General features: G+C 41.9%; 1 protein-coding gene across 1 annotated transcript in view; it reads right to left on the bottom strand.

Moving 5' to 3' along the window:
* The window catches only part of TAF3 (TATA-box binding protein associated factor 3), a 151581-nt gene that overhangs the window by 31255 nt on the left and 92906 nt on the right, over nucleotides 1-27420 (bottom strand). The window contains exon 3 of the mRNA XM_024732307.1: nucleotides 4851-6661. Within this exon, the coding sequence (XP_024588075.1) occupies nucleotides 4851-6661 (1811 nt within the window). The remainder of the gene's footprint in view (nucleotides 1-4850; nucleotides 6662-27420) is intronic.

Raw genomic sequence — 27420 nt, 5'->3', positions numbered from 1 at the left:
GGGAGCTCCATTATAGAAGTATGAGCTTTCCATTATAAACAGATCCCAATTATCTCTGGGTTGATTATCAGCATTATTGGTTACTGTAAAGAAACTGGATTGTCAGAGTCCATGTATCTTAAATGACACAAACTAGTCTTCACTCAGTGTTTCCTATGAGAAGGCAGAAGAGAAAGCCTTTTAAGCCAAAATACTCTTAGAGCACGTATAAAAATTATTGTTCTTAAACAGAGGGAAAGCATACTTTATAATGATGCGGTCTCTTCCCGGTGTCGAATGGGAGGAGGTAGAGAGTGAAGGAAGCAGAGGGTCAGAGGTTAGGAGAGGCTGGTGAGTAACTAAGAAGTGGCAGAGCTGAGACCAAAAACCAGGTCAGTCTGACTGCCAAAGCCCAGGCTCTTCAAGGCCCAGTACTGCGCCTTTTTATCTACAGTCTGTGACGTCATCATTTTGGGGTGAAACTCTACCAGGTCTTCTCAGATCATACTCCAATAAGAACATAAAGACATATTTCCAAGTTCGACAGATGGATTTTGGCTTATCTTCTATACAAGGTTATATGAACCTTCAATTCCACTAACATAAATGAGACATTTTCTTATTTATTTTTTTACTGAAAATGCCACATGTAAAAAGAGCCAGGGTTTGAAATAAAGTCATGTAATACATACACTGACAAACACAAACACAAAATTATAATAAAAATTTAAACTGCTCTTAAATTTTCTATTAGGTTTATCACAGCTAAAGCTATTATGGTCAAGTTTGTGACCATTTAACACGTTGCTCTTAGTATGTTTTCCATAAAAAGTTACTTTGGTTCTACCTGAAACAGATGAAAGACCACACTCCTAACCCTGACTGATGCATATTAACTGCCCATAAGGGGAATTAGAAGACTGCATAAATTGCCATACTCTGGATTATTACCACTACTAGAAAAACGATTTTTCCTTCTGAGGGGGCATCACTGAACCAGGTGCCATAAATTATTTCACTTAATCCATTTTTAATTTAAATGTAGGAAAGGAGAGTGGTTAAGAACATTAGTTATAGTAGCTGATGATGGCCTGGGTTGAAACTGTGGTTCCCGTTCAACCACTTATTGGGTGTGTGATCCTGGGCAAGTTTATTCATCTCTCTAAGCCTCAGATTCTTATATTAAAGTGACAGTAATTACAGTATCTACCTGATAGAGTTGTGATAAGGAACTAAACTTATATATGGTGTTTAGCATACAGTAAATACTCAATAAATGTTAACTATTACTGTCTGCAGTTTTTGAAAAAGTGTTATTATCATATCCCACTTTAAAGATGAAATGCTGGGAAATTCCTTGGCGGTCCAGTGGTTAAGATTCCATGCTTCCTCTGCAGGGGGTGTGGGTTTGATCCCTGGTCGGGGCACATCCCGCATGCCGCATGGTGCGGCCAAAAAGATAAAATAAAATAAAATGAAAAATAAAGATGAAATGCCTATGGATTAAAGAACTAAAACACCTGCCTCAGATCTGCCTGATTCCAAAGCCCAAGGCTCTTTCTAACTACCATGCAGACTCCCGTTTAATTAATGGGATCTTTATTGGTTCTTGTATTGATAAAAGTGGGTATGACTGGTAAAAACTTTATAGGTAGGTAAAGTAAATATGGGGAGGTTTTTCTTTTAATTAAAAAAAAATGCCCTTGCTTGCTGATCCAGGTCCGTGTCCAGGACAGTTGCTTCTGTGAGCTGCTGAGGAGCCGGAGGAAGGAAAACACGGCCCTCGGCCTTCTGACTGCAGACTTTTTCTTGGGGCAGCTTATATACGCCTTGTTTTTTTTATTTTTTTAATTTTTTTTTATTTTATTTATTTATTTTTTATACGCCTTGTTTTGATTTACTCTTGTTGTCTTCTGTGCGTATGTAAGAAAATTCTTAGATCATATGCAACCCAATTTCACGTCTACTTTCATTTACTCATATGGCTTGATACTTGGGGGATTAAGTGGGGTTGAAAAAAGAGAAGTCCTAATGTTTAAGTTAATATCTCAATTTCTACTCCTTGTCAATGGCATCCCACAGGTTACAATAGATTTACCCTTTCCTAGCTACGCAAAGGGCTAAAATTTAAAAGGATGCCCAGGAAGCAGACATAATTTTTCAACACTGGAACCACAGCTGACTCACCCTGTCACACACAGGTCAGTCACCAGGGTCCAATGAAGCAGCTGCCTCTATTCAGGTTTCTATGTTTTAGGGGTTGATTCAAAATGGAATAATAACACTCGCCATCCCCATCACCGCCTTCTCCACTTATTCAGCATTTACTTATGTGCCAGAAATGGTACTAAGCAGGTCTCAGATGTTATCTCATTTAATCCTCACCTAAGCCACTTGCCCAAGTTCACAGGGCTGAAAAAGTCAGGATGGGAACTCCTAACTCCAGAGACAATAACATTTATTATTTTTAAAGCCCTAATGGCTGATTTTTGTAAGTTTTTATCTTTAAAAACTGATCCATAACCATCAAAACTGATACAAGGACTTGTATTCCTCTGTTAGGTGAAATCTGTGTGACTCATAACTGACCCTTTGCCTCTAGCCAAGATGGTCTGAGAGACATGTCCTTGCCAAAGTCAGGTAGGTGCTGAGGAAAAGCATGGGCCGCTGTTACCAGCTAACCTGATGGGCTTTACTGAAGTTCACAGTGGCCTCTGAAACACCTCTACTGACTTTCCAGGAGTGAGATGGTGATGAAAGCAACAGTACTCTGATGTGCTGAGGGCTCACTTGCCAAGTTACTAGGTACCCGATGGGTAAGCGGCTAATCGCTGCCGGGCAGGATCACCAGCCGTAAACATTTCTAAACGGGAAGTAAGTCTGTGTGTAAATGACCCGGCTCCTGCTGGCTGTGTGACCATGATCCTGGACAAGTCACTCAGGCTGTTTCTCATCCATAAAGGTTGATAATAATATCTGCTGGACCTGTGTGACGGGTGTGTCGGGGGAGACACCAAGGTATGTGGAAGTGCTTTAAAATCTTCCGGGTACCATGGAAAAATAACACAATGATAAAGTGATTTCAAAAATGGAAAAAAGAGTTGGATTTCTGTGTTTTGCTAACTTGCTGATGTTCGGTTATTAATATCAGAAGTTCCATTCTACTGCCTTATATTTTAGAATAATAGCCAAGGGAGACAGAGAAAGAAAAAAGTTAGGCAGAAAAATGTGAGAGGTTACCTAGCTTGTCAGCTAAACTAATCTTCCCAGTTAAGTCTGAAATGGAAAACACTGCAAAAGTATGGATAATGGAGCTGCTGTAGGTCAAATACAGCATATTTTATCATGTGGAAAAAATTACTAGGTATGATTTTGTAGCCACCCTCAAAGAGGAATGCTCCCAGAGGGCAGGGAAAGGCTACCTGAGGATCTGTACGTATGGCACCACTTAGACACTTTTAAAGAAAGTTTAAAATAAATTTCTCCATCAACAAGTCAACCACTATAACCCAAAAAACTGTGGAGAGAGAGCAAAGCTATAAAAGCAGAGGTCGCATCTTGTGACCATAGGATCGAGGTCCTGGTTGCTACAAAGTGCACGATGAACATCAGTTTCTTTGGCTATATTCTACGGAAGCCTGATTTACTTACATGGGAAAATACTTAGAATTAGTTTCTACCCACCAACCAGGCTGCCAGATGAGCTAGATACTCAGAGACATGTCCTAATCTTATTAAAGCAGAAAAGAGGGACTTCCCTGGTGGTGCAGTGGTTAAGAATCCGCCTGCCAATGTAGGAGACACAGGTTCGATCCCTGGTCCGGGAAGATCCCACATGCCGTGGAGCAACTAAGCCTGTGCGCCACAACTACTAAGCCTGTGCTCTAGAGCCTGCGAGCCACAACTCCTGAACCCACGTGCCACAACTGCTGAAGCCCGCACGCCTAGAGCCCCTGCTCTGTAACAAGAGAAACCACTGCAATGAGAAGCCCGCGCACCGCGATGAAGAGTAGCCCCCGCTCACCGCAACTAGAGAAAGCCCGCACGCAGCCACAAACAAAATAAATAAATAAAATTTTAAAAATATCCTGTTAAAAAAAAGAAAGCAGGGCTTCACTGGTGGCGCAGTGGTTGTGAGTCCGCCTGCTGATGCAGGGGACACGGGTTCGTGCCCCGGTCCGGGAAGATCCCACATGCTGCGGAGCGGGTGGGCCCGTGAGCCATGGCCGCTGAGCCTGCGCGTCCGGAGCCTGTGCTCCGCTACGGGAGAGGCCACAAAAGTGAGAGGCCCGCGTATTGCAAAAGAGAAAAAAAAAAAAAAGGCAGAAAATAGAAGGATAAGAGATGCTACAGGAAGTAGAAGACAGGCATAACCTTAAGTACTTGCAAAAATGGCTCACCAAACAAAACTGAGTCAGTGAGCAAGGACTCCAGGGGCCTTGCTGTCCTCTTAGGACAGCGCCATGGTTTTACCTGCTCTTAGAAAACTGGGTGCTGCCTTTCCCGGGTATCTAATATTTGGGTACAAATTAGTATGCTGCAGACTTGATAATTACAAAAGTATTACTCACTGTTGAATCACAGATCTTTTCAAACTGCCAGAGTTTAGTGTGGTTAACACAGAGCTGATGGTCTGTGATTAGACTGCTCTTAGGCTATGAATTTTTAACATTGTCCAGTGTATGCGGAGGGGGGTTGATGACAAGTTTATGGGTTTGAGAATTAAAATTAAATTTTGTAAACGCATTACAGACGTGTTTCCAGTTAAGCTGTGGGTGATTTACATCCGAAAAAGACAATTGCTGGCTTTGTTTACCTGCGCTTTCAATAGAACTTGGATGAGACAGAGCCCCCAAGGATAAACTGCTTACTTTTTCATGCTTGTGTCTCTCCTTCTCTTTCTCCCTCTTCTCTCTCTCTCGCTTCTCCTTCTCCCTCTCCTTCTCCTTCTTCTCCTTCTCCTTCTCTCTCTCTTTCTTTTTCTTCTTCTCCTTTTTGTCCTTTTTCCTTTCCTTCTCCTTGGGCTTCTCTTTCTCTTCGAACAGCTTCTCGGGAAGCATGGGTGTCAAGGAGGGCAGCATGGCCGGGATCCTCACGGCCGCCGCGGGGCTGAACAGCGGCAGCGCCATGTCCTTGGAGGGCAGGACCAGGGGGACTGGGGCAGCCTTCAGCTTCTCTTCTCGGCCTTTCTCTTTCATTTTCTCTTTGTCCCGCTTCTCTTTATCCTTTTTGCCCTTTTCTCTATCTTTCTTCTTGTCTTTGTGCTTCTCCTTTTCCCTTCTCACCATTCCATCTTTCAGTCTTGCTTTTGGATCCACATCTTCAAACTCTTTTATCTTAAACTTGTAGGGATCTGCCTCTTCGTCTTTGAGAAAGTCCTTCCAGGGATACTTGGCTTCCTTGCTGGTCTCCTTCCCTTTCTCCTTCTCTTTGCTTCTCTCCTTGCTTTTGTCCCTGTCCCTCTCCTTATCTCTCTGCTTCTCTTTCTTTTTCATCTTCGTCTTCATTTCCTTTTTCAGCTTCTTTTTGACGTCCGTGGAGGCCAGCGCTTTGGGTTTCTCCTCGTATACCTTGTGCAGTGGCTCAGGGGTGGGAGGAGAGACTGAAGGGGAAGAGATGTAAGGGAAGCTGGGGGGCATGCTGGGAGGGGTCCCCATCTTGGCTTTCCGGACCACCTCGTCGATGGATGCGTCCATTGTCCAGGAATTGTCAGAACTTGAAGCTCCGCCTGAAAGAGGGAGAGGGGTAGACCCGGACTTGGGGAAGTTGCTGGAGGAAGTGGTAGCTTTTGGGGTAGCACATTCTGAACCTGAAATCCTCTTAGGGCTGGTAAAAATGTCTCCTTCTGACTCGGACCCAGAAGAAAACTCGAAAGGGTCTGGCTCCCGTTCGGCACAAGCCCGTGCAATCACAGCGTCAATAGAGTCGTCGATGGTCTTATCAGTCACGACGGCCTTTTTCGGCTGATTCTCATGGTTCAGTTTCCCAGCATCGGGGGCTGTTTGTATTTGTTTCACCTGAATGGTCTCTTTACTAATTTTTTCACTTATTGTAGCTGAAAGAGTCCTGTTAGGGGTGTCGGGTCTGATGGGTACTTGGGGAATGTGAGTGATGACCTTGGGACTCTTGGGGCTTTTGGGGCTCTTCGAACGTCCAGGAGACTTCTTTTCTTTGGATATGATTTTTGGAGACCGAATAGGACTTCCGACCATTGCTGGTGATGGAGTCATTTTGGGTGATTTAGTCTTCTGCCCTGGAGAACTGGTTTTAGTCTTTGTTTTAGGTGTAAATGACCTTGCTTCCAACGGTTTTGCAGTTGGCAGCTGTGATTTTGCCACTGGAGCTAACATTGGTGGCTCTGGTGACGGAGGAGCTAGGTCCGCGCTGTCCTGGACATGGACGGGGGACAGCATCGGTGGGATCTTCTGGGGGTTTATTGAGCTGAGTGGCTCTCGAGCCTCCAGTAACACCACGTCCAGGGCGTCCCCTTTAGTGCTTAGCAGGCGTGGCCGCTTCATCGTGGGCATTTCTTCAGCTTCCGGACTGTCCAGCGGTCTCTTACCCAAGAAGTTCTCATCATTGATAATTTCCTCCTCTTCCAGTTCATCATCTTCTTCCAAGGGAACCTGCATGGCTTCTGCTGATGTGCCCCCATCGGTGGGCACCTGCTCTTCTTCTTCTTCTGGTGAAGGAAGAAAAATGAAGTATTAGAATATACATATATATAAAACCTAAGAAATGAAAACAATGCTTCAAACATGATTTCTAAGAAAGAAAGGAAATTATTGACAGTTGTTAGAGAGTAAAGTGGTAGTTTCTAGAACCTTCCAAACTTGCATGCTGTCGTGCTTTGAAGAGTGGCAACCAGTGACAGGAGATATACAAACCGCTTTCCTTTCTAGTGGTGTGGCTCTAAATGCAGGATCTGGAGTTTGCTAAGGATTTCCTGTTTGCCCTCTGCTTCCTTAATTAATTCTTTTCCTAACTTGACTAAATATTGCCTTTCTGTTTTCTGCCTCCTCTTACGTACACGTAGACACACACACACACACACACACACACACACACACACACACACACACACCCCTACCTCTAAAAACCAAGAGATGGGGGACTTCCCCAGTAGTCTAGTGGTATAGAATCCACCTTCCAATGCAGGGGATGCGGGTTCAATCCCTGGTCAGGGAACTAAGATCCCACACGCCGCACAGCAACTAAGCCCACGCGCCACTATTACTGAGCTCGCACGTCTCAATGAGAGAGCCTGCATGCCGCAAACTACAGAGCCCACGCGCGCTGGAGCTCACACGTCTCAACTAGAGAGAGAAAACCCTCACGCCACAACCAGCGAGATGCCCGGGTGCTGCAACAAGAGACCACACACCGTAATGAAAGATCCTGCATGCCTCAACGAAGATCCCATGTGCCGCAAGACCTGATGATGCAGCCAAAATAAATAAGGAAAATAAATAAATAAAATAAATATTAAAAAAATCAAGAGATGGGTTATTATATGACTACTTTCCTCAGAAATGACAGAAAAGAATACTTTTTAAAAGAACCTTCATAACATATTTTAATTCTTGGAGTTTGGAAAATGTAAATCTCCAACCTGGACACAATTCATACGCTATTTATGTCTTCTGTTCTGCTGGCTTGAGGACAGCCACTTTGAGAAGCAGTGTGGTGACATGAAGGAAACATTGGCTTGGTGTTTCAGCAGGCGTTCAGGCATCACAAAGCAACAGGCCTAAGGCAATCTCTTAACCTCCTTGAGGCTGTCTTCTGACCTCTCAAAAGGGGCTAACGTTACTTGTCCTACCCACTTGACTGAGTTGCTGTGGGGTCAGATTATTTCTCTCCACACATATTAACTAAGCATCTACCATACGTAATGCACAATGGTAAAGGCTGAAAGAGCTACAGAATAAGTCAGAAATAAACCACGACCTGAAAGAGCTTACAGTTCAGCAGGAGTCGCCGTGTAAGTGTCTAGCACATAGAAAGTGATTAGTACCATAAGAGAGATAAAGTGCCACAGCAGTTCAAAGGAGAAACAGAATACCTCAATGTCAAAGATCTGGGACACACTTGACTACTCAGGTAGCATTTTGGATACTTGGAGATTGATAATGGTGAAGTACAGGATGTAGGAACAGATGACACAGAGATGGAGGGGTGCACATAGGAAGTTGTATAAGAACCAGGGAATAATTTGTCTGGAAGGTAGGGTGCAAGATGGGAAATAGGAGAAAGTAAGTTTAGCAAGCTTACATCCAGATCCTAGAAGTTTTGAATTCCAGGAAAACAAACATGATCTTTATTCTAGTGGTAGTTTAGACCTTGTAAAGATTTTTAGACAAGGGAGAAAAATGACTGGAGTGTATGTTAGCAAAATTACTCTGGCAGGAACATATATGATGGATGGGAGGTAATGGATACTAATAGAGAGGTGACAGGTTAGGGGTTATGAAATGATGTAGGGAAGTGACAAGAAAGGTCTGAACTAGAAGAGCAGTGACGTGCAAGAGGTAGATGATATTCTGAAGAGAGAATGAACAGAATCTGATAAGTGATTAGGTATGAGTGGAGGAAGGATTCAAACAGGTTTAAGGCTTTCAGCCCTGGTGAGTGAGAAATGCAGTCATTCATACAAACAGGAAGTAAAGAAATAGAGAAGGAAGATGATTATGAATTAGCTCAATCCTTGAGATACACTATTCAGAAAACAGGACAGGGTGTTAGAGAAATCTTTGCTGCGCTCAATGAAATCACAATAATGGATAATGTCAGCAAGGGAGCAATCAGGGTAGTCAGGTTTAGATATTCTAAGGATAAAGAGAAAAGAAGGCACTAGAGAAATCAGGAGAGGTCAAAGAGATCAAGGGGGGTAACAGTTTTCAAGGGGAGGACTCAGGAACAAAGTCAAACGCTTATGAGGGCAGCGAGAACAAAGGCTCACAGCGGAAGTCCCTCCAAGGGCAACACTAAGGGGGGAAGACATAATGTTCGTGAAAGCGCTTTGTAAACTACAGAGAACAAGACAAACTGGAGACACAATTATTGCTACCATTACTCGAGAATAATACTGTCATCCATCCAGTCACCCAAGTGAGAAACATCACGCCATGCTGCTATTGCACTTTCCCCTCTTTCTCCAGATCAGAATTGTGAACTGTTTTCTATTCTGTTTCCTTTCATGCGTTTTCCCCATCACTACTGTTAGCTCAACTCAACACTGGGTTTCTACACATCGTGTTTAAGACTGTACTACTTTGCCAGTGGGTAATTCTATCAAATTGGAACTGGCAAGATGACTACCACATAGGCATTTGAACTGCAGGATGTGTGTCACACTGGGCTATGGAAAACGGGACTGTTTTTCCAGCAAATACTTTAGAAAACAGACTGGTTCATTTAGAATTTGGAGCTCAAGTACCTCAGAAAAATATTTTAAAAATTAATGGTTGTTGCTTACATTTAAGTGAGAAAAATTTAACATAAAACTTAATTCAAAGTGGTCTCCACAAGCTAGGAGGGATTACTCCAATTCTGTTATTTTATTTTTATGGTTTCTTTTTTTTGTTTGTTTATTTCAAGTCCCTGCTGTGAACTTGTATGCCTCTAGAAGCTTTATGTGGTTTAGAGGAATATAAATGAATTATAAAAATAAACTATTACAAGAGCTGATTTTAGGAATACTTAAATATACAAATGTTTACTTTTAATTTACAATTTTTTTACGCTTAAAGATTTTATAAGAAAGCTTCAATTGCAGCATCAAAATTAATCAAAATGAAAAGGGAATTTTGCTGGAAGAGAAAGCCTTCAGCTTTAATAAGAACACGTGTGACATGTTTAAAGTGTGAAAATATTTACAACAATTTTCTGAATTAGAAATTATCTGGTACATTGCAGAGCGTATAAGTGATGTGCATGTAAGGCATAAAGCACAATAGTGAACGGATACCTGTAAGACAATGTCGACTTCCGGAAGACAGCATTAGCATCATCACCACAACTCCCCTTGGCTCCTTTCTAATTCCTCCTCTCCTCTCTCCACTCTCACCCCCATCCCCAGGTAACTACTGGTCTTTCTATATCTTTCCTTTCTTTGTTTCCTGTACAGTTTTACCACATTTGTATGTAGTGACTTGTTTTTGAACTTTATATACGTGGTATCATACTATAACGTTCTTCAGCTCTTTTGCCCCTAACATTATGTTTCTGAGCATCACCTATGTCCATTCAGGTAGCTGTAGTGCATTCATTTTCACTGTTGTAAAAATGTACCACACTTATTAATCCATTCTCCACAGTATTAAAGTTTTCCACTTGAGTGAATATATTTTATTTTTAAAATATTACAAAATGCAAACAAATGAATACAACTGATCTAGCTTATGCTTGCTCAAACACAGACTTAATTGGTGATTTTGCATAACGAGTGTCTGGCTTTCTATTACATGAGTTATTTTAATTCTGTGTTCTAAGAGTTTGGAGTAAGATAAATATGTGATGGCTACTGAGTGGTTTATTCTTTACCGTCATCCAAACCCCCACCTGAAGGTTCGTCTCAGTTTGATTACAGGTGAACAGCAATGAAGTATCCCTTGTGCGTATGTGTATAATGAGCATGACTCACCAAAAATCTGTAAAATATCCTAAAATGGTTTTTAGCATTTTCCTATACTTATCCATGAAAACAGTTTTACTATAAAATAGCATATAATTTGGTTAACAGAAGTTTAATATTACAAGATACTTGATCTTTTGACATGTTATTATATAAAGGTATAAAAAGCAGTATAAAATTTTTTTTGAGGGGCTTCCCTGGTGGCGCAGTGGTTGAGAGCCTGCCTGCTGATGCAGGGGACGCGGGTTCGTGCCCCAGTCCGGGAGGATCCCGCGTGCCGCGGAGCGGCTGGGCCCGTGGGCCGTGGCCACTGGGCCTGTGCGTCTGGAGCCTGTGCTCCGCGATGGCAGAGGCCACAACGGTGAGAGGCCCGCGTACCGCAAAAAAAAAAACAAAAAAAATTTTTTGAGTCACAAGCTCTTTCTAATTTAACACAAATATAGACACAAGAATAAAAGCTGTGCTCGAAGGTCAAAAGAGTGATGTTACGATATGAGTATTTTAAAGATTTTTTTTTTTCAGAAAACTAAGAACTTATTTTCTACTGTTTAAATGTTTATTTTTTTAAAAGATTTTCTTTTGATGTGTACCAATTTTAAAGTTTTTATTGAATTTGTTACAATATTGCTTTTGGTTTATGTTTTGGTTTTTTGGCCAGGAGGCATGTGGGATCCTTAGCTCCCCGACCAGGGACTGAACCCGCACCCCCTGCACTGGAAGGCGAAGTCTTAACCACTCGACCACCAGGGAAGTCCCATGTCCATCTTTTTTTTAAAACTTCACAAATATTGAGAGGAGTGGGGGGAGACAATACAAACTCCATTCCAATTTTCCTTCATTAATGACACAAATAAGTAATCCACACTCCCTATATTTCCCGGAGGAGTAATGAGCAAAATGCACGTCTTTACCAAACTTATTGAACAAAACCGAAACAAGGCAATATGGTCTGAACACACTAAAAGGATTTTTAGGAGTTAGTTCTAAGCTACTATAAATATTGACTTAGAATAAAATATCTTAAAAAAAATCTTTTTAACTAGAATAATAAATGTCTTTAAAGAAACACTATAATCTAAAAAGCTCATGGACATTAGGAAAAAAAAGGAAATTGCAAAGGCACGAAAGCTTCTTATCTCATTAACTACACAGATTCATGATCTTAAGCAGAAAATATACTTGTGCTACTGAACTCTGTAGGGACAATAAAATGCTATCTGTATATATTTCACCAAAAATTAAATGTATTTACAACTAGATTTCCTGTAATGTTTTGGAAATACACATACAGAAATTAATTTCTAGCAATGATGACATGAACTTTCTTACTGTCTTTTTAGTTTATGCACACTGATGTTTTTATAACAGATATGAAAGGATTCATTTAAAATGCACATTTTTTAAAAAACATCTTTCTATACTAGGTATGTTTATTACAACCAGTTACTTTAAGTGACTCCATACTACTTACATTCATTCATTCACTCCTTACTCATCATTCAATCATGCGTTCACCTACCGAATGCCTTGTGAACACCAGTGCAGGGAGCACCATGTTAGATCCTAGGAACATACAGTCAAGTAAGACATGACTTCCTATCCTGAAGAATCAGCTGCATTTTGTGGCCATCCGTTCAAGTGCTGTGGCAAGGATCGGTACAAGGCATGTACGTAGCCACATCCAGGGATACGAGGACAGAAATCCCAAGGTGAACTAGAGAGGAAGTGGATGGAAACTATATCTGGGGTCCGTTACCAGAGCCACAGTTCGACCTAGCACAGCCCATTTACTCTCTCAGACCTAAGTTTTCCCATCTGCAAAATAGAAGTACTGGGGGGTGCGGGGGTGGGAAGGGATAAACTGGGAGATTGGGATTGACATATACACACTACTATACAGAAAATAAATAACTGATAAGAACCTGCTGTATAGCGCAGGGAACTCTACTCAATACTCCGTAATGGCCTATATGGGAAAAGAATCTAAAAAAAAAAATGAGTAGATATATGTATATGTATAACTGAATCACTTTGTTGTACACCTGAAACTAACACAACACTGTAAATCAACTATACTCCAATAAAAAATTTTAAAAATAAAAGTAAAAAAAAATACACACACACACAGGTATTGACATCTGACTTCTGCTTTGAAGAATTGAAGGTCTCTAATATTAGGGCCATCTCCACATGCAGGGGGATGATCTAAAGGGCAGGACAGAGTTCTTTCTGCCCCTAAATATCTCACTGACCACATGCTACAGTGCTTGGCATTCTGACCACTTGATTTATGTCTTGGATAAGGGCAGTATCTTTAAGATGTTGCTGCCAAAATATTTTTAAGACTGTAAAGCTGACACGTGAGTGATTCTATCCTAATTTTTGAGGTAAGGAGACTCTGAGTAAATGGTACTTCAGTGAAGTAATTTGACGGAATGCTGAGGATGGAGAGGGTCTGGAACGCAGGGTGCTGCCAAGAGGGGGAGGCTCTGGTGGGCTGCTGCTGTTGGGGGGAGTGTCTAGGGCAGTTGGAGGATGACAGGCAGACACTGGATGCCTGGGAAATGCAAGAAGAGCAGCAATATTAAAACAACCCATTCCATCATTTTATCTTAGTTCCAAATGAGGCCAAAAATTTTTTTCGAATCCCATCTACGTGCCCTCATAAAATATTTTAAAAATTGTCCTGTCTATAATGGGACTGAAATTAGACCCTTGAAACACAACTCAACATGTGTAAGTGTGTAGGTATTTTCTAAACAAACCTGTTTACTTAAAAAAATGAAATGACTAGCAAAGACAAGACAATTAGGCAAGGACAATTCATACAGTACAACCAATCAATAACAATAAACTGATAGCAGGGTGAAGCTGATGTATTATAAATACCTATATAAACACTGACCTGCAGAAAGCACTATTTCACTAACATTCTGCACAATAAAAAACTAAAATGCTATATAAGCAAGCCGACCTGAAATGACACCTAGTATTATAAATGGCCTAATCTATATGTTAATAGTGTTGTATCACATAACTGCAGCAACGCTAAGATAACAGTATGACTTTGGGGTTTCTATGGCTACATCCTGGGCTGGCGTGCCTGAAAGGGCTGGCTGCTGACACTACACAAGCATTCTGAGTGCTTCTTTTTGGTTATTTACGATATGATTTATGATAACAACAACATCTCCTATTTTCTCTCCTCCTCAGATACAATAAATTGCTATCGTTAATCATCCTTCTTAGTTCAACTATGATTACAATAGCATAATAGGGTCTGGCTATGGTAATATTGTGGATTTTTTAAAAGAAATAAATACAAGGAGATCTCTTCAGACAATGTCAATATCTCTAATATTTTAATCATCTTCCTTTAAGTCTTTCAGAATAAACTCTATTACAACTAAGATTCCATATCCAGGATGTAAGCCCTTTGTGCAAATCAAATTCATGATCGAGCCCCACACATTCACAAATCACTACCACCATGATGTTCTTAAACTCACCACAGCAGTAAGACTGCACATAGGATACGGTTTCTTTTCTAAGACAAGACAATGACAGTTGTTTCTCTCTTGTATTGAGGAGACTAATCTTACTGCTGTTTTTTCCTCCCCAGAAATAGACAAACCAGGCAAATTAGCCATTCGTCTACCAGAAGGCTAAACAGTAGACAAAGAATAAAAACTTTGCCATCATGCAGACATGTGTGACCCGCCTTTGCCAATTACTGGCTGTGTGGTTGCTTAATCTTTCTGAACTTTACTTTCCTTTTATGCCCATTCGGGTTAACAGCTAGTACTAACTCTCTGGCTTTTGAGTAACAGTAAGAGGAATCCTTCTCCTCCCTGCATCAATGCCCTTTCCACCAGATCTCGGCAAGAGGTGGAGCCTACTTGATTTGGGTGGCCGGGTAACTTGCTTTGGCTGATGGGTCAGAGTTGGCAAATGCAACACAAGCACAGGATGGAAAACCACATGCAGACTGGGGCTTGCCCTCCTGCTGCTCATGGGAGACTTGCAACCACCCCAGGCCCCGGGTTAGCCTCCTGGGTGATGAAAACTGTGTGGCTCAGAGCCCCAGCCAAACCGTCAGACATATGAGTGACGCCATCAATTACTAGCTGATGGCAAATGTCCAACCGAGCCCAGCCAGACCCAGCAAAAGGACTGCACCGCTGAGCCAACCCCAAATGCCAACTCCCAGGACTATGAGCCAGTAAACAGTTGCTGTTTTAAGCTACTAGTCTTTGGGGTGGCTTGCTACACGGCAACATGTTAACCATGTGTTCACATGTACATGTACAGTGGATTCATGTTATTTGGGGGTGATTATGTTCTATAAAGGGGTTGCAAACACTCAGTCAGTGAAAACCACTGCTCCCAAAGGAAATACAAGGTTAGGTTCCTATGAGGCTTTGGTCACAACATTTTCGTCAGCAGATCAATAAAGAATCTTGTTTTACGTGTGTTTCTGTTTAGACATCTCATTTAATATATACTGTTGATTCATTCACAGTGAACTCACGGCCAACAGTACTGCACGGAGCTGCTCTATTCTTTCTATGAAGGCACATCAAGCCCTCTCGCACCTGGGAGCACCAGCCAGCGTCACGCCCGGGGGACACTTTAGATAGCAGAATCACCAAAAAAAGCCAAAAGTGCAAAAAGCATGGCAACAAATAGACTGAAAATACACCTGTCGACAGTCTGAGCTGAAATAAGAAGGCAGAGTGTCACTTTGTTTAGACTCAGCTAGAAATGTGCACATCTCAAATTTCCTGCCCCCCTGCGCCTGTCCGTGAATGACTGTGGAAACACTGTGTGCACTGATCTGGGGGTTACAAGTACATTCTAGCCAGCAGGCGAAATCGCAAATACACAATCAGTGCATAATGAGGGTCGGCTACATATAATTAAATGGACACAAACCCATCAACATCAAATATTTTTATGAACAACTGATTTAAAAGATTTTTCTTGAAAAGTAATTCCAGTCCTCAGAAGGTATTTAATAAGAAGATGAAAAGTGCCTTATGAACTATAACATTGTGATTATACCTGGCAAGACATTTTCCCAAATCCAAACTGGGACGTATTTTAGTTTAAATTCAAAGCAGCAGCTATGTGCAGAACATTCTGCTCAAGCCACGTGATCATTCTTTGACTTACTGGAACATACCCCGTTCCTTCCCTTCTCAGGGTCTTTATACCCACATATTCCGCTCCTCTCCACTAGCAACACTCTTCCCTTAGTTACTTCCATGCTTGTCTCTCACCCTTTGAGTCTTAAGCTTAAGCACTTCTCAAAGATGTATCCCCTGGTCATGCCTTATCTCCAAAATGAGTTACAGTTTGTAACTGCTTGATTGTTAGTGCATTTTTAAAATCTATTTCCCCAACTAAGCTTCACCATGTTTTCCCTTGGCTGCAAAGCAACATCCATGGCTAATAATCAATATTTCCTTCAGCAGCATTACTATTAGAAAAGTAAGAAAAACTGTTTTACCATATTTTTTCTGATTCTAAGTTGTCAAAATATGAAGAAGTGTGTATCTCAGAATTGCTATTTTTAGAATAATCAGTAGCATCTTCTTGTCTCTATTGGATGAGACCCAGTAGTGATGGAGCAGTCACTGCCTGCCCATGGGTGAACCTGACCATCATTCCTGGTAGCATGACTGGACACCAGTGTTTCAGTCAACAAACAATTTAAAAATTTGAAGAAGAAATATCCTTCTTCAGTTCTATGCAGTTAAAAAGAAACATCTGTATGGTAAGACTAATTGGCAGCATGCTTTTTTCCCCCTAGTGGTACATAAAAGAATGGTGCTTCTTATGTGGGATCCTCCCGGACCGGGGCACGAACCCGTGTCCCCTGCATCGGCAGGCGGACTCCCAACCACTGCGCCACCAGGGAAGCCCTGGTGTGTCTTAAGATCAGTGAAATATGATAGCCGTTCCAAATTATTATTAAATGTTTACTATGCTCCTTACTAAATAATACAGAGAAATTGTTTTAGTTATTAAAGTAACATTAAACTGGACACACCTGAAATTCAAGGGTCCACGAAGACCCACGAGAACTTGCAAACTGCGACTCAAAGGGAATGGCTCAGGTAAGTGGTAGCTTGGCCGTCGCCCAGGGCTCTCCATTTTCCTCCTCTTCTTGTGCCCACTTACATAAGACCTCCCCGCCCCGTCAACTAGGTTGTGCATCAGTCCTTTCTATGAGACTAACTTGGCCCGTGACCTCCGCGCTGGGGGCAGTGTTTAGGAGCAAGCTCTATTCCAAGCCCCAGGTTATTACGAAGGCAGCGTTTCATTACAGCGTGAACAGCAATGGACTGGAAGACGACCCTGGTTCCACGTTCCTCTGTGACGATGAGCACAAGATTCTTTCTCTGCACACACACAAAATAATGTCAGCCCTACCTACTTCCCAGGGTTATCGTACACAGTCAGCACGAGCTCAACGTGAAACCATTTTGAAAACTGTTCAGACAGAAGTTGGTGTCAGAGGTGGCGGCAGCAGCCGAAACCCTCCACTGCCACGGTCCTCCACCCAACCAGCAGCCCTGCCCACCCCAGCTGCCGAGCCAGTCCCCCAGAGGAGCTGCTCCAGCAGTGAGCTTCCCCCAGCTACGCATGTATAATCCTAGAGATATTAGCAAAATCATTTCAAACGAAAGCTTGGTATAATTACACAATGGCTGTTATCAAAGCAAGATTAGAAAGAAGACTAAATTTCGGATGACTCTAGTTTGAAATGGTAAGAGAAACATTAGTTCAGTACCAAATGGTAAATTTAATAGGGGGAAAGAAATTCAGTATTTAAGTTCGGATTTTTACGTGTCTATCCTTGCCTCACTCTATTAACTCCAAAGATCCTCGTATTTAGAAGACAGCCTGTAAAACCTGCTGCTGGCCTTTCAAACTTTGGTGACTCAAAATAAACAAAAAAACACCCTAAGAATCCATCCTCATATGAGCCACAAAACAAGCAATTCACAACGGCATAAAAATGACTAGAAAATGCTATGAAATTACAATCAACTCTTTCCTGGCGTGGATAGGGAGTAGGGGAGGAGTACAGAGGTTAACCAGTCTGTGAGTAACAGAAAGTTTCCACACACATGAGATACGGATTAAAAAATTCTTAAAAATCAAAAGCAAAAGGTACTGATTTTTAACACTGAAATGACTTGGAACGTCATTTAAATTTTCTTTGGTAAAAGGCGTGTCAGGAAGTCCCAACGCCTCAGGGATGAATGTCATTACAATATTGCATTTGTGTGACTTTACAAAGAAATAGTTTTGACTAAGAAAAGGCTAAATATGACAGCTGTCTGTTCTCTCAAGGCCACCAGTCGGATGAGGCTGGAACTGACTCTCTCCAACTCCAAATGCTAAACCAGAGCCTTCCTGCTTGAGGGCCTCCGATGGTGTCCTGTCCCATCACAATTAGAGTAAAATCCCAGCCTCGCTGTGGCCCATCAGGTCTTACACCATCTCCCCCTGCCCTCACTCACCACTCCTCTTCTCAAACCACACTGGTATTTCAGTGTTCCTCAAACTTGCCAAGCTGATTCCCTGGAACGTTCCTCCTCCAGGTCTTCTCTTTGCTTCTCTTCTCAGTTTACGCACATGTCCAGTGTCGCCTTGGCAGGGGGTCTGCCCTGGCCCCAGCCCCCGCGGCCTGCCTGTTCCCACACTCCACACCCTGCTTTATCTCCACTGCACTCAGTCCTACTTAACATCGCTTTATTAATTTGCTCAGCTATTTTTTTGTCTCACTCACTAAAATGTAAGCTTTCTGAGGGCAGGAACTGTATCTTCTGGACTATATTCCCAGTGTCTAAAACAGCAGCTAACCCAGAGAAGGCCCTTAATGTCTGCTGAGCAACAGCTCTTAATGAGCACGCTATCCTGCCTGCGGTGGTGGCTGAGGCCATGGGTTTAAGAAAGGCCGATGGGGAAACACACAGAGTGAGAAGAGCAGAGAACTGACATTTTGAGACACAGCAAAATGTAAAGTAGTGGCAGAAGGAGAATGGGATGGAATTAGCCAATAAGCCGGGAGAGGAGAATGTATAAGCAAGTATAAGAATTTTTAACAAGTAGGGAGTATTCAATTGTGCCAAAGATCAGAAAAGTATCATATAAGCCAAAAGAAAAGTATTATTATGATCCATGATAAGAGCTATGAAATAATTAAATAGGATAAAGTAATAGAAAATAACAACCAGGGAGGTAGTGTAAGGTACAATGCTGCCTCCTTAGACGGAGTGGAGACACTATCTAAACACTGATTAATTAAACAGAGATGTGAATAATTAGAACAGCTAGTCGGAAGCAGGCCAGGGGGCATGCAATCTGGGCGCAGGGATCAGCACGGGGAGCGGCTGTGTTTTTGTCCTGGGGTCTCTGCAGGAAGCCTGTGTGCTGACAGTGAGTCAGGGAGGGGAAGACGGAATGGGATGGGCTGGAGAGGCAGACAGGGCTTTACTGAAAGGTTGATGGGACGTCAGTGATAGTTTTAAAATAGTTTATCTGTCTTGAAAAAGGTTACTCCAGCAGATGTGTAAAGAATACTAGTCAGGTTACTGGTGAGCTGAGTAAACAGCTTTAGTAGTGGTGGAGGCAAAAGCTGGAGGGCGGTAGGGTAAGGAAAGTATCACGAAGTAAAGACCGCCTCATTCATTCATCCATCCATGCATCCATCCATCCATTCACCCACCAAATATTTATTATGATCTATATACAACAGGCCATACAGAGTAAGTAAACAAAAAACAAGGTTTCCCTTCTCATGGACTTTACATGCTGGTAGGGCCGACAGGCAACAGATATATACAAAAGATAATTAATAGTGATTAAGTGCTAGGAAGATAATAAAACAAGATGGCCTATCTGGGGAGGGAAAGGGCTATTAATTTAGACAGAACGTTCACTGAGGAAGTGATGTTTCAGCTGAAAACAGGTTCGTGAGAAAGCTAGAGGCATGGGGTGATCTTCTGAACAAGCATCTCAGGGAAGAGACGGCAAGGGCGAGGCCATGCTGTGGGAATAGGAGGAAAGGCAGGCTGGCTGGAGGCGAAGCGCGTGGAGGAGTGAGTGTGTCTGAGCTCAACGGGAAGCGTGATCAGAAGAGTGGAAAAGACGGAGGAAGGTAGGAAAGATTGCTACAGAGAGGTATCAAAATGCTCACTACGCAGATGGATGAACAAGACCAGCTATTAGGTAAGGTGAACAAAAGAACCAGAAAATAACAGTTCTTTAGTCTACTCATGGGGAAAGAAATTAAAGGACTGGCTGCATTTAACACAACCACACCAATAGGAAATCAATTATTATATGAAATTACACACATATAAAAAGTCACTGAGCATGCATATCGGCACTGCTCTCCCACTTTTACACAGTGAAGCAGACACATGCCAGAGGGCAACGCACTTACGGCAGATCAAGATAGGACATTTGTCTTTGGGGTAATACTTTATTCTATTTTGTGCAGTTTGCTACCATAAAAATAAAGTAAAAAACTACAACTACATTTAAGTTGACTGACTTTTACGTTGCACAGACTTCCAGGTACAGAGTATACATACTTTTAACCAAACCTTTATTCTAATGTAGGATTGTCCCCATGCTCAAAATGACCTTGACAAAATTCTGGAAAAAATATCTCAAGACCTGGGGCTCTAAAGCTCTTTTAGAATTAGCTCTGAATAATTGTCCCACAATATGAGTTTCTTGATTAATTGCTTAAGATAAGGTCTCCTTTTCGTTGCTGGCCTCCAGTGGCTCCACTAGTTCCCACAATCACTTTTGTCTCATTCTTCTAAACCTTGGAAGGCTAACAGAAAAATCAGAGATACACCAATTCCATTACTTGAGGATTAGCTAAGAGATAACCCTTTGTATTCCATTACTGACCATTATTTGAGTAATTATTCAATAACTACCGTATATTTGAAAGATGCACTAATTGTTTTCTGAGGCTCACTCCTGCTTTGCACCCGACAAGTTGTGAATGCCGTGTTCTTTAACACTGTAAATCTACATTTGGGTCACATGAGAAACATGGCCAGTAACTTTCACTGCATTTCATTTTTCTTGGATTTCTTTTCCTACCTGAAAAGTAAAAGCTGAAACAAGAAGAATTAGTCAGTTGAAGGTCTTACTGACTAACTAGAAAATTAGGACTCTATTTTTGACCAGACTTACGTCTTGCAAGAGTCAGATTTCTGCATAATTTAGACAGAAAATTGGCAGGGGATTCCTGCCAATTTCAGCAAAATTAGTATTCAGCCACCTGAATTTTTGGCAGTATTCCAGTATGTTTATCCAAAGCAATAAGTAGACAGAAAATAAAAAAAAATAAACAATTGTGCCTAAATAAGTTAGTTTCTCTCTTTATCTCTCTGTCTTCTCTCTCTCTCTCTCACACACACACACCAACATTAAAAAAAAAGGAATGAATAATTTTAAAAGCACATTTCATGAATGGATTCATAGTTTTGTGTTCTGCCCTTAATATCAGTTGCAGACAAAACAAGAAAACCCATCCCATTTTCAAAGTACAAAGAACCCTAGGACAGTCAGCTGCTCAAACACAGTCTACAAAGGGGGAATGTGTCTTCTTTGTTAATTGCTTATCCTCCAAATAAGGCAAACCAGTTACCTCAATTCTTGACTTCCCTTGTTAATAAATGGAAATGACAGAGACAGTGATTCCAAATTCACTAGAAATTGCTTTAGAATGTATCCTAAAGAAAGCTGAAAACCCACAGAGCTAATTTTTGCTTACTTTTAGCTCCTTCTAGAACTCTAGCTGGCACCAGAAAAAAAAAAAAAACGAAGAGGCACAAATCGTGCGTTTAATATTTACTGAGCACCTACCATCTGCAAGCTTTGACCTCAGAGAAAACTGGGAAGTATTTAATCTTCGTGGCCATATTAAGCTTGAGTCTGGCAGTGTCTGATTTTGGTGGCTTGCAGAGACCCCCAGCAGCGAGCAGGGTGTTGGCAGGGACACTGAAGATTAGAGTAAGTTTTGGAAGCTATGTGGAGAAGGTCGACAAAAGGGGGCTTCTATTCAACAGTGTTTGTTGTGCACCTACTATGTGCTGGGCACCAGGAGCTAAGGACCCAAATAAGTAAAAGACCCTCAAAATGCTCACCTATGGGAAAGTTACAAATTGAGAAACACATGTATCACTTAAAATGAGGTAGTCTGGGGCTTCCCTGGTGGCGCAATGGTTAAGAATCCACCTGCCAATGCAGGGGACACAGGTTCAAGCCCTGGTCCGGGAAGATCTCACATGCTGCAGAGCAATTAGGCCCATGCGCCACACTACTGAGCCTGTGCTCTAGAGCCCGGGAGCCACAACTACTGAGGCCCGTGCGCCTAGAGCCCGGGCTCCACAACAAAGAGAAGCCACTGCAGTGAGAAGCCTGCACACAGTAATGAAGAGTAGTCCCTGTTCGCCACAACTGGAGAAAGCCCAAGCACAGCAATGAAGACCCAACGCAGCTAAAAATAAATAAAATAAATAAATTTATTTTAAAAAATGAGGTAGTTTGCAATAATAAAAAATAAGCAGATGGAATTCCGTGGCAGTCCAGTGGTTAAGACTCTGCACTTTCACTGCTGGGGCCCTGGGTTCAATCCCTGGTCAGGGAACTAATATCCCACAAGCCAGGCATGGCACTGCCCCCCCCCCCAAAAAAAAGGGCAGAGTGCTAAGGCTCTCAGAAACAAATAGTAAGAGCAGCACCATCCAATAGAAATAAAATGTGAGCCACATAATGGGATTACAGTACCTGAGACATGACAGGCATCAGGTTCAACAAATCTTTGTTGAATTAAAATGAATCACACTTTTCCAGGATGTGCAAAGTATAATTATATCTATTCCAGATGAATGTGAAAATTACTTGTCTTTGCTGAGATTTCACTATATGGCAGTTGCGGGGGAGGCGTGCACTGGTCAGAAATATGCTCTGTAGTAGGAGACATCAACTTGGAATGCTATACCTGCTACTAAAAATTCATTCATTCTTGGATAAATAAAATGTGGTATGTCCATACAATGGAATATTATTCAGCAACAAAAAGGAATGAAGTTCTGATATATCCTACAATATGGATGAACCTTGAACATTATGCTAAGCGAAAGAAGGCAGTCACAAAAGATCACATATTATATGATTCCATTTATATGAAATGGCCAGAATAGGCAAATCTAGAGAGACAGAAAGTAGATTAACAGTTGCCTAGGACTGGCAGGAGCTGGGGCGAAATGGGGAGTGGCTGTTAATGGGAATGGGGTTTATTTGGGGGGAGGGTGAAAATGTTCTAAAATTGATTGTGGTGATGGTTGCACAACTCTGTGAATATATTAAAAACCAGTGAATTGTGTACACTTGAGATGAGTGAATTGCCTGATGTGTGAATTACCTCTCAATAAAATTTACATTATGACAATCATTTACTCAACAACCACGTGAATAACTACTGTGTGCCTGGCACTCCTCTTGGCACTGCCTTCACTGGGACAGAAAGCAAAAAACTCAAATATACATGATATTTTTTTTAAAAGGCAGGATAAAGGGACAGAGTGATGAGGCGTGCTGCTGTAAATGGGGAAGAGGTGACAAGGGTGTTTTCATCCACATACAGCAGAGACCATGTGTATGTGTCGGACACCTGTATTCAGGTGTTTTCATAATTAGATAGTAATGCAGAATGGGAATCCAGACACCCTGTGCAAACAGAATTCTCCTAGAGTCTATCCTTTATTGTAAGACCTAACGTGGTGCACTAAAGAGAATTATTTTTAAAATATCTGTCTTCCTGTCATTTTATCACTAAATACTTTTGATTATAACTATTTTTTAAAATCATTACCATATGGATTTTATATTCTGAATACTGCTGTGGCTAAACAGTAGAGTAGGGAATTCAGCTGAGACAGAGAGAGAGACAAAGAGAGAAAAAGAGAGAGAGAGAAAAAAAGAGAGAGAGAGAAAGAGCAGGAGAGAGGGAGAGAAAGAAATAGGAGAAAGCAAAGTAGTCCATCAATTTTCAGCCAACTTTATTGCCTTCTCCTCCTTCCAGCTGCCTGTGTCACATGGCAGGCCCACAGGCGGGGAAGCGTCTTTCCTGTATTTCTAGGCAGGCAATAAATGTTAAGTCGTAAGGGAGGCCTTACTTGCTGAGTAAGCAATACCTTCAAGATAGTTCATTTAGACACTCTAGAAGGGACATTAAGTGGCAGCTTCTGTGTGTGGCAATACAGTTTTCGCATTTAAGGCTTTTCATCCTGGGACTCTTTTCAGTCTTTCTTTCTCTCCTTTTTTTTGAGGGAGGACATCTGAATTCTCTCCACCTTTTCTTTACCTTCATTATCATACCTTCCGTCTAGTCAACATTTTATTTGGATGTTTCTTATATACATTCCTTCCAGTTTTTCTCCCCTTTAGGAAGTCTCTAGGCTCTGGAAGTGACCTTGGACCACAACTGGACCCGAGGGAGGAGGCCTGCTTCGGGCACGGGCTGCGGAGGCTGCTGCAGGTGAGCCCGTGCAGACAATGTTGAGAAGACCTGAGCACTGGCCCCCTGCCTCTTCCACCTCCCGCCTCGCCTCTCTGGCTCTCTCCATCTCTCTGAAGGCATCAGAGAGCCACCAGGAAGCCTGCATTGTAGGAGCGCGATCCAGAAGAAGAACCAAGAGGTGAGCCTGACACTTGAGCCAGCAAAAGCCATGGCCCAGAGCCTGAGTGCAGGCTCAGCAGGCTTGTGGGGCAAAAAGGAAGGATGAGACCTGACTTACATGGGATCTCAGCAGAATCCCAAGATCTGCCGGGTTGAGAACAGACTTTCGGGGAGCAAACAGGGGCACAGAGAGAAGTGGGAGGCGACTGCAGTGGCCCAGGGGAGAGGTGTCTGGGGCGTGGACCAGACAGGGGAGACCAGGAGAGGTGGTCAAATTCCTGTTAAGAGCAGAAGATTCCAACCAGCAACCCAAGGCTTAGAAGTGTCTTCTGAGGGGGACAGTAGACAGGAGGTGGTACGTAATGTTTTTCAACATTTTTAGTTAACTGCCAGGATTTAAGAATCCAGAAATGTCAAAACAATAAAAATCCAGAATTTCTGCCTTTACTAAAAAAGTAAAAAACATCAGAAGATCTAAAATTCCACAGCCACCTTCCCATGAGGCTATAACCCACTGGGGCAGAGTGAGGCTGCCCACAAGAGGCGGGGGGGCACTTCACTGTCACCATGTCCCCAAGCTCCTCTCAGGATCTGTGTCTGCAACCCTCACTGGAAAGTCTAAAACAGACCTACCCCAGGATCTTCTCAGTCGGTGATGACCTAGGATTTGGTTAGATTCCCTAAAGCTTTCTCTGGAGCTTGGTTTAACTAAAGAAAGGCAAAGCTTATGGTTTTATAGGCGCATCAACAAGAACGTCTTACAGTACTGTTACCTACATGAAGCAGTGTCATACAAATACACAAATACATTTAAAAATGTTTCTGGCTGGGAAAAAAAGTATTATAATTTTCAGCTGAAAAAAATCCCTGACCTACCAGAGCTGAGCTTATAAATATGCCAATGAAGTCTAATTAAAGCAAATATATTTGATAATAAAATATTTACCTTAAGTATCTCTTCAGATAAGTATATATTTGTCTGTCTTCTCCTTTTCTACCTACCCACCTCCTACTTAAAAATCTATCTTGCCTATTAGGATCTCTCTTAAGCTGTGTCCTTTATATTTACACAGAAATTTAATTTCTTACTTGGGTTTATCACTCTGACTTATTTTTCCCTTTTCTTGTCATTTCTGGTTTTTGTTTTTGTTTTTGCATCTTACTACTTCAGAACCACTATAAAATTGGAGTAAAGCCCAACTCTTAAATGAACATAAATAGTATTCTACACTCTTCTTATTTATTGGTAATGTTGTTTAAATAATATAGGGTTATTATTTTAAAAAAGTAGAGAACACAGAGAAGCAATGTGGAACATCAAAACAGAACAGAGCAAAACAAAATGCCACACATAACCCAGCTCCCGGAGAGCCGCTTCCTTCTCCTCATCTGAATCTGCACCATCATCCTTAACTGGAAAGCACTGAACTGGCGACAGGGACAGAGATTGTGGAAGACTGCTGTCAGAAACAGAGAGGAAGCTTACATCTCTCAGTTAACGAAAATGAAGGGATTCTTGTAGTTCTAGTTACAGGAAGACCTGTCTCTGTAAAAAACATTTTCTAACGTTTAGAAATTAAATCATTCTGAGTGGAATAAAATGCAGAAGGAGAACAATCTGAAAGGCAAAAAACCTCCCTTAAAACACAACTATGCATTGCAGAACAAATATTGTTATTACATTAAATTCAAGTTTATGAGAATTTTGCTTATGGTAACTAAAGATTATTTATGATAACTAACCATTTCAAACAGTACAAACAAATGGGAAACACTAAAAACAAATTCTGCTTTGAAGAGGAGAATTTTATCATAGGCACATGCCCTCAACTGCATTGCATAACCTAGTTTATAACACGCCTACTTCTCTAGAGATCAGGCATCAAAAACATTCTTGATATTCTAGATTTTCCAGACAGTTCTCTGAACCTGAAAACAAAAGCTACTAAATAATAACTATCTGCCAAAAAGATCTTTTGCATTTCTTGATAAGAGAAAGGGAGCCAGTCTTAGGCTATTACCTAGATAACTATAGGTAGGCAGGACTTATAAAAGCCATTAGAATATTAGTTTTTATCTGTTCTAAATCACCAGCACAATAGCTCACGGTTATTAACACAAAGGCAGTCCCACAAGCTTCACCTGCCCACATAGGAATTACAGCAATTATTATTCATAATGACATCCTTGTAGATGTCAGTAGATGAAGTATGTTTGGAGTACTCCAGTTAAGAAATTAATAAAATTGATGATACAATTTGAAAATGTCCATAATGCATTAAAATGGCGTTTTTGACTCAAAAGGTAAAATTTCATAGAAAATCCACTTATGGAACTCCCCCAGTTACCTAAAGATGTAGGGCAAGGGTAATTCTGTTGTCGTGTAACTATTTTTTTTTTTTTTTTAGCAGTACTTGGGCCTCTCACTGTTGTGGCCTCTCCTGTTGCAGAGCACAGGCTCCAGACGCGCAGGCTCAGCGGCCATGGCTCATGGGCCCAGTCACTCCGCGGCATGTGGGATCTTCCCGGACCAGGACCTGAACCCGTGTCCCCTGCATCGGCAGGCGGACTCTCAACCACTGCGCCACCAGGGAAGCCCCGTGTAACTATTTTAATTAGCTCATTCAACAACCACTTGAGCGCTTCCTGCATACCGGGCACTGTTGTTCTAGATGTTGGGGACATAACGGTGAAGAAGCCGAGGACACATGTGGCTGCTCTCCTGGCCTGCAACTCACAGAGTCACACACGTGAGCAAACACAGACCTTCCTGTTCAACCTTATAAGAGCAAACGTATAAGGAACACAATTCGTCCAAAGATCAATAAAGAACTACAATTCTAGGCAATTAATTATACATTTATGAAGTTTAAAATGAATCAAAAATAAGAGGTGGGGCTTCCCTGGTGGCGCAGTGGTTGAGAGTCCGCCTGCCGATGCAGGGGACGTGGGTTTGTGCCCCGGTCCGGGCCCGTGAGCCATGGCTGCTGAGCCTGCGCATCTGGAGCCTGTGCTCCGCGGTGGGTGAGGCCACAGCGGTGACAGGCCCACATAACGCAAAAAAAAAAAAAAAAAAAAA

This window comes from Neophocaena asiaeorientalis, unplaced genomic scaffold (genome assembly GCF_003031525.2).
Source record: "Neophocaena asiaeorientalis asiaeorientalis breed wild unplaced genomic scaffold, Neophocaena_asiaeorientalis_V1.1 scaffold176, whole genome shotgun sequence".
In the NCBI taxonomy this organism is placed as follows: domain Eukaryota; kingdom Metazoa; phylum Chordata; class Mammalia; order Artiodactyla; family Phocoenidae; genus Neophocaena; species Neophocaena asiaeorientalis.
Note: the sequence above shows the minus strand (reverse complement) of the source record. Positions and strands in the feature narration are given on the sequence as shown.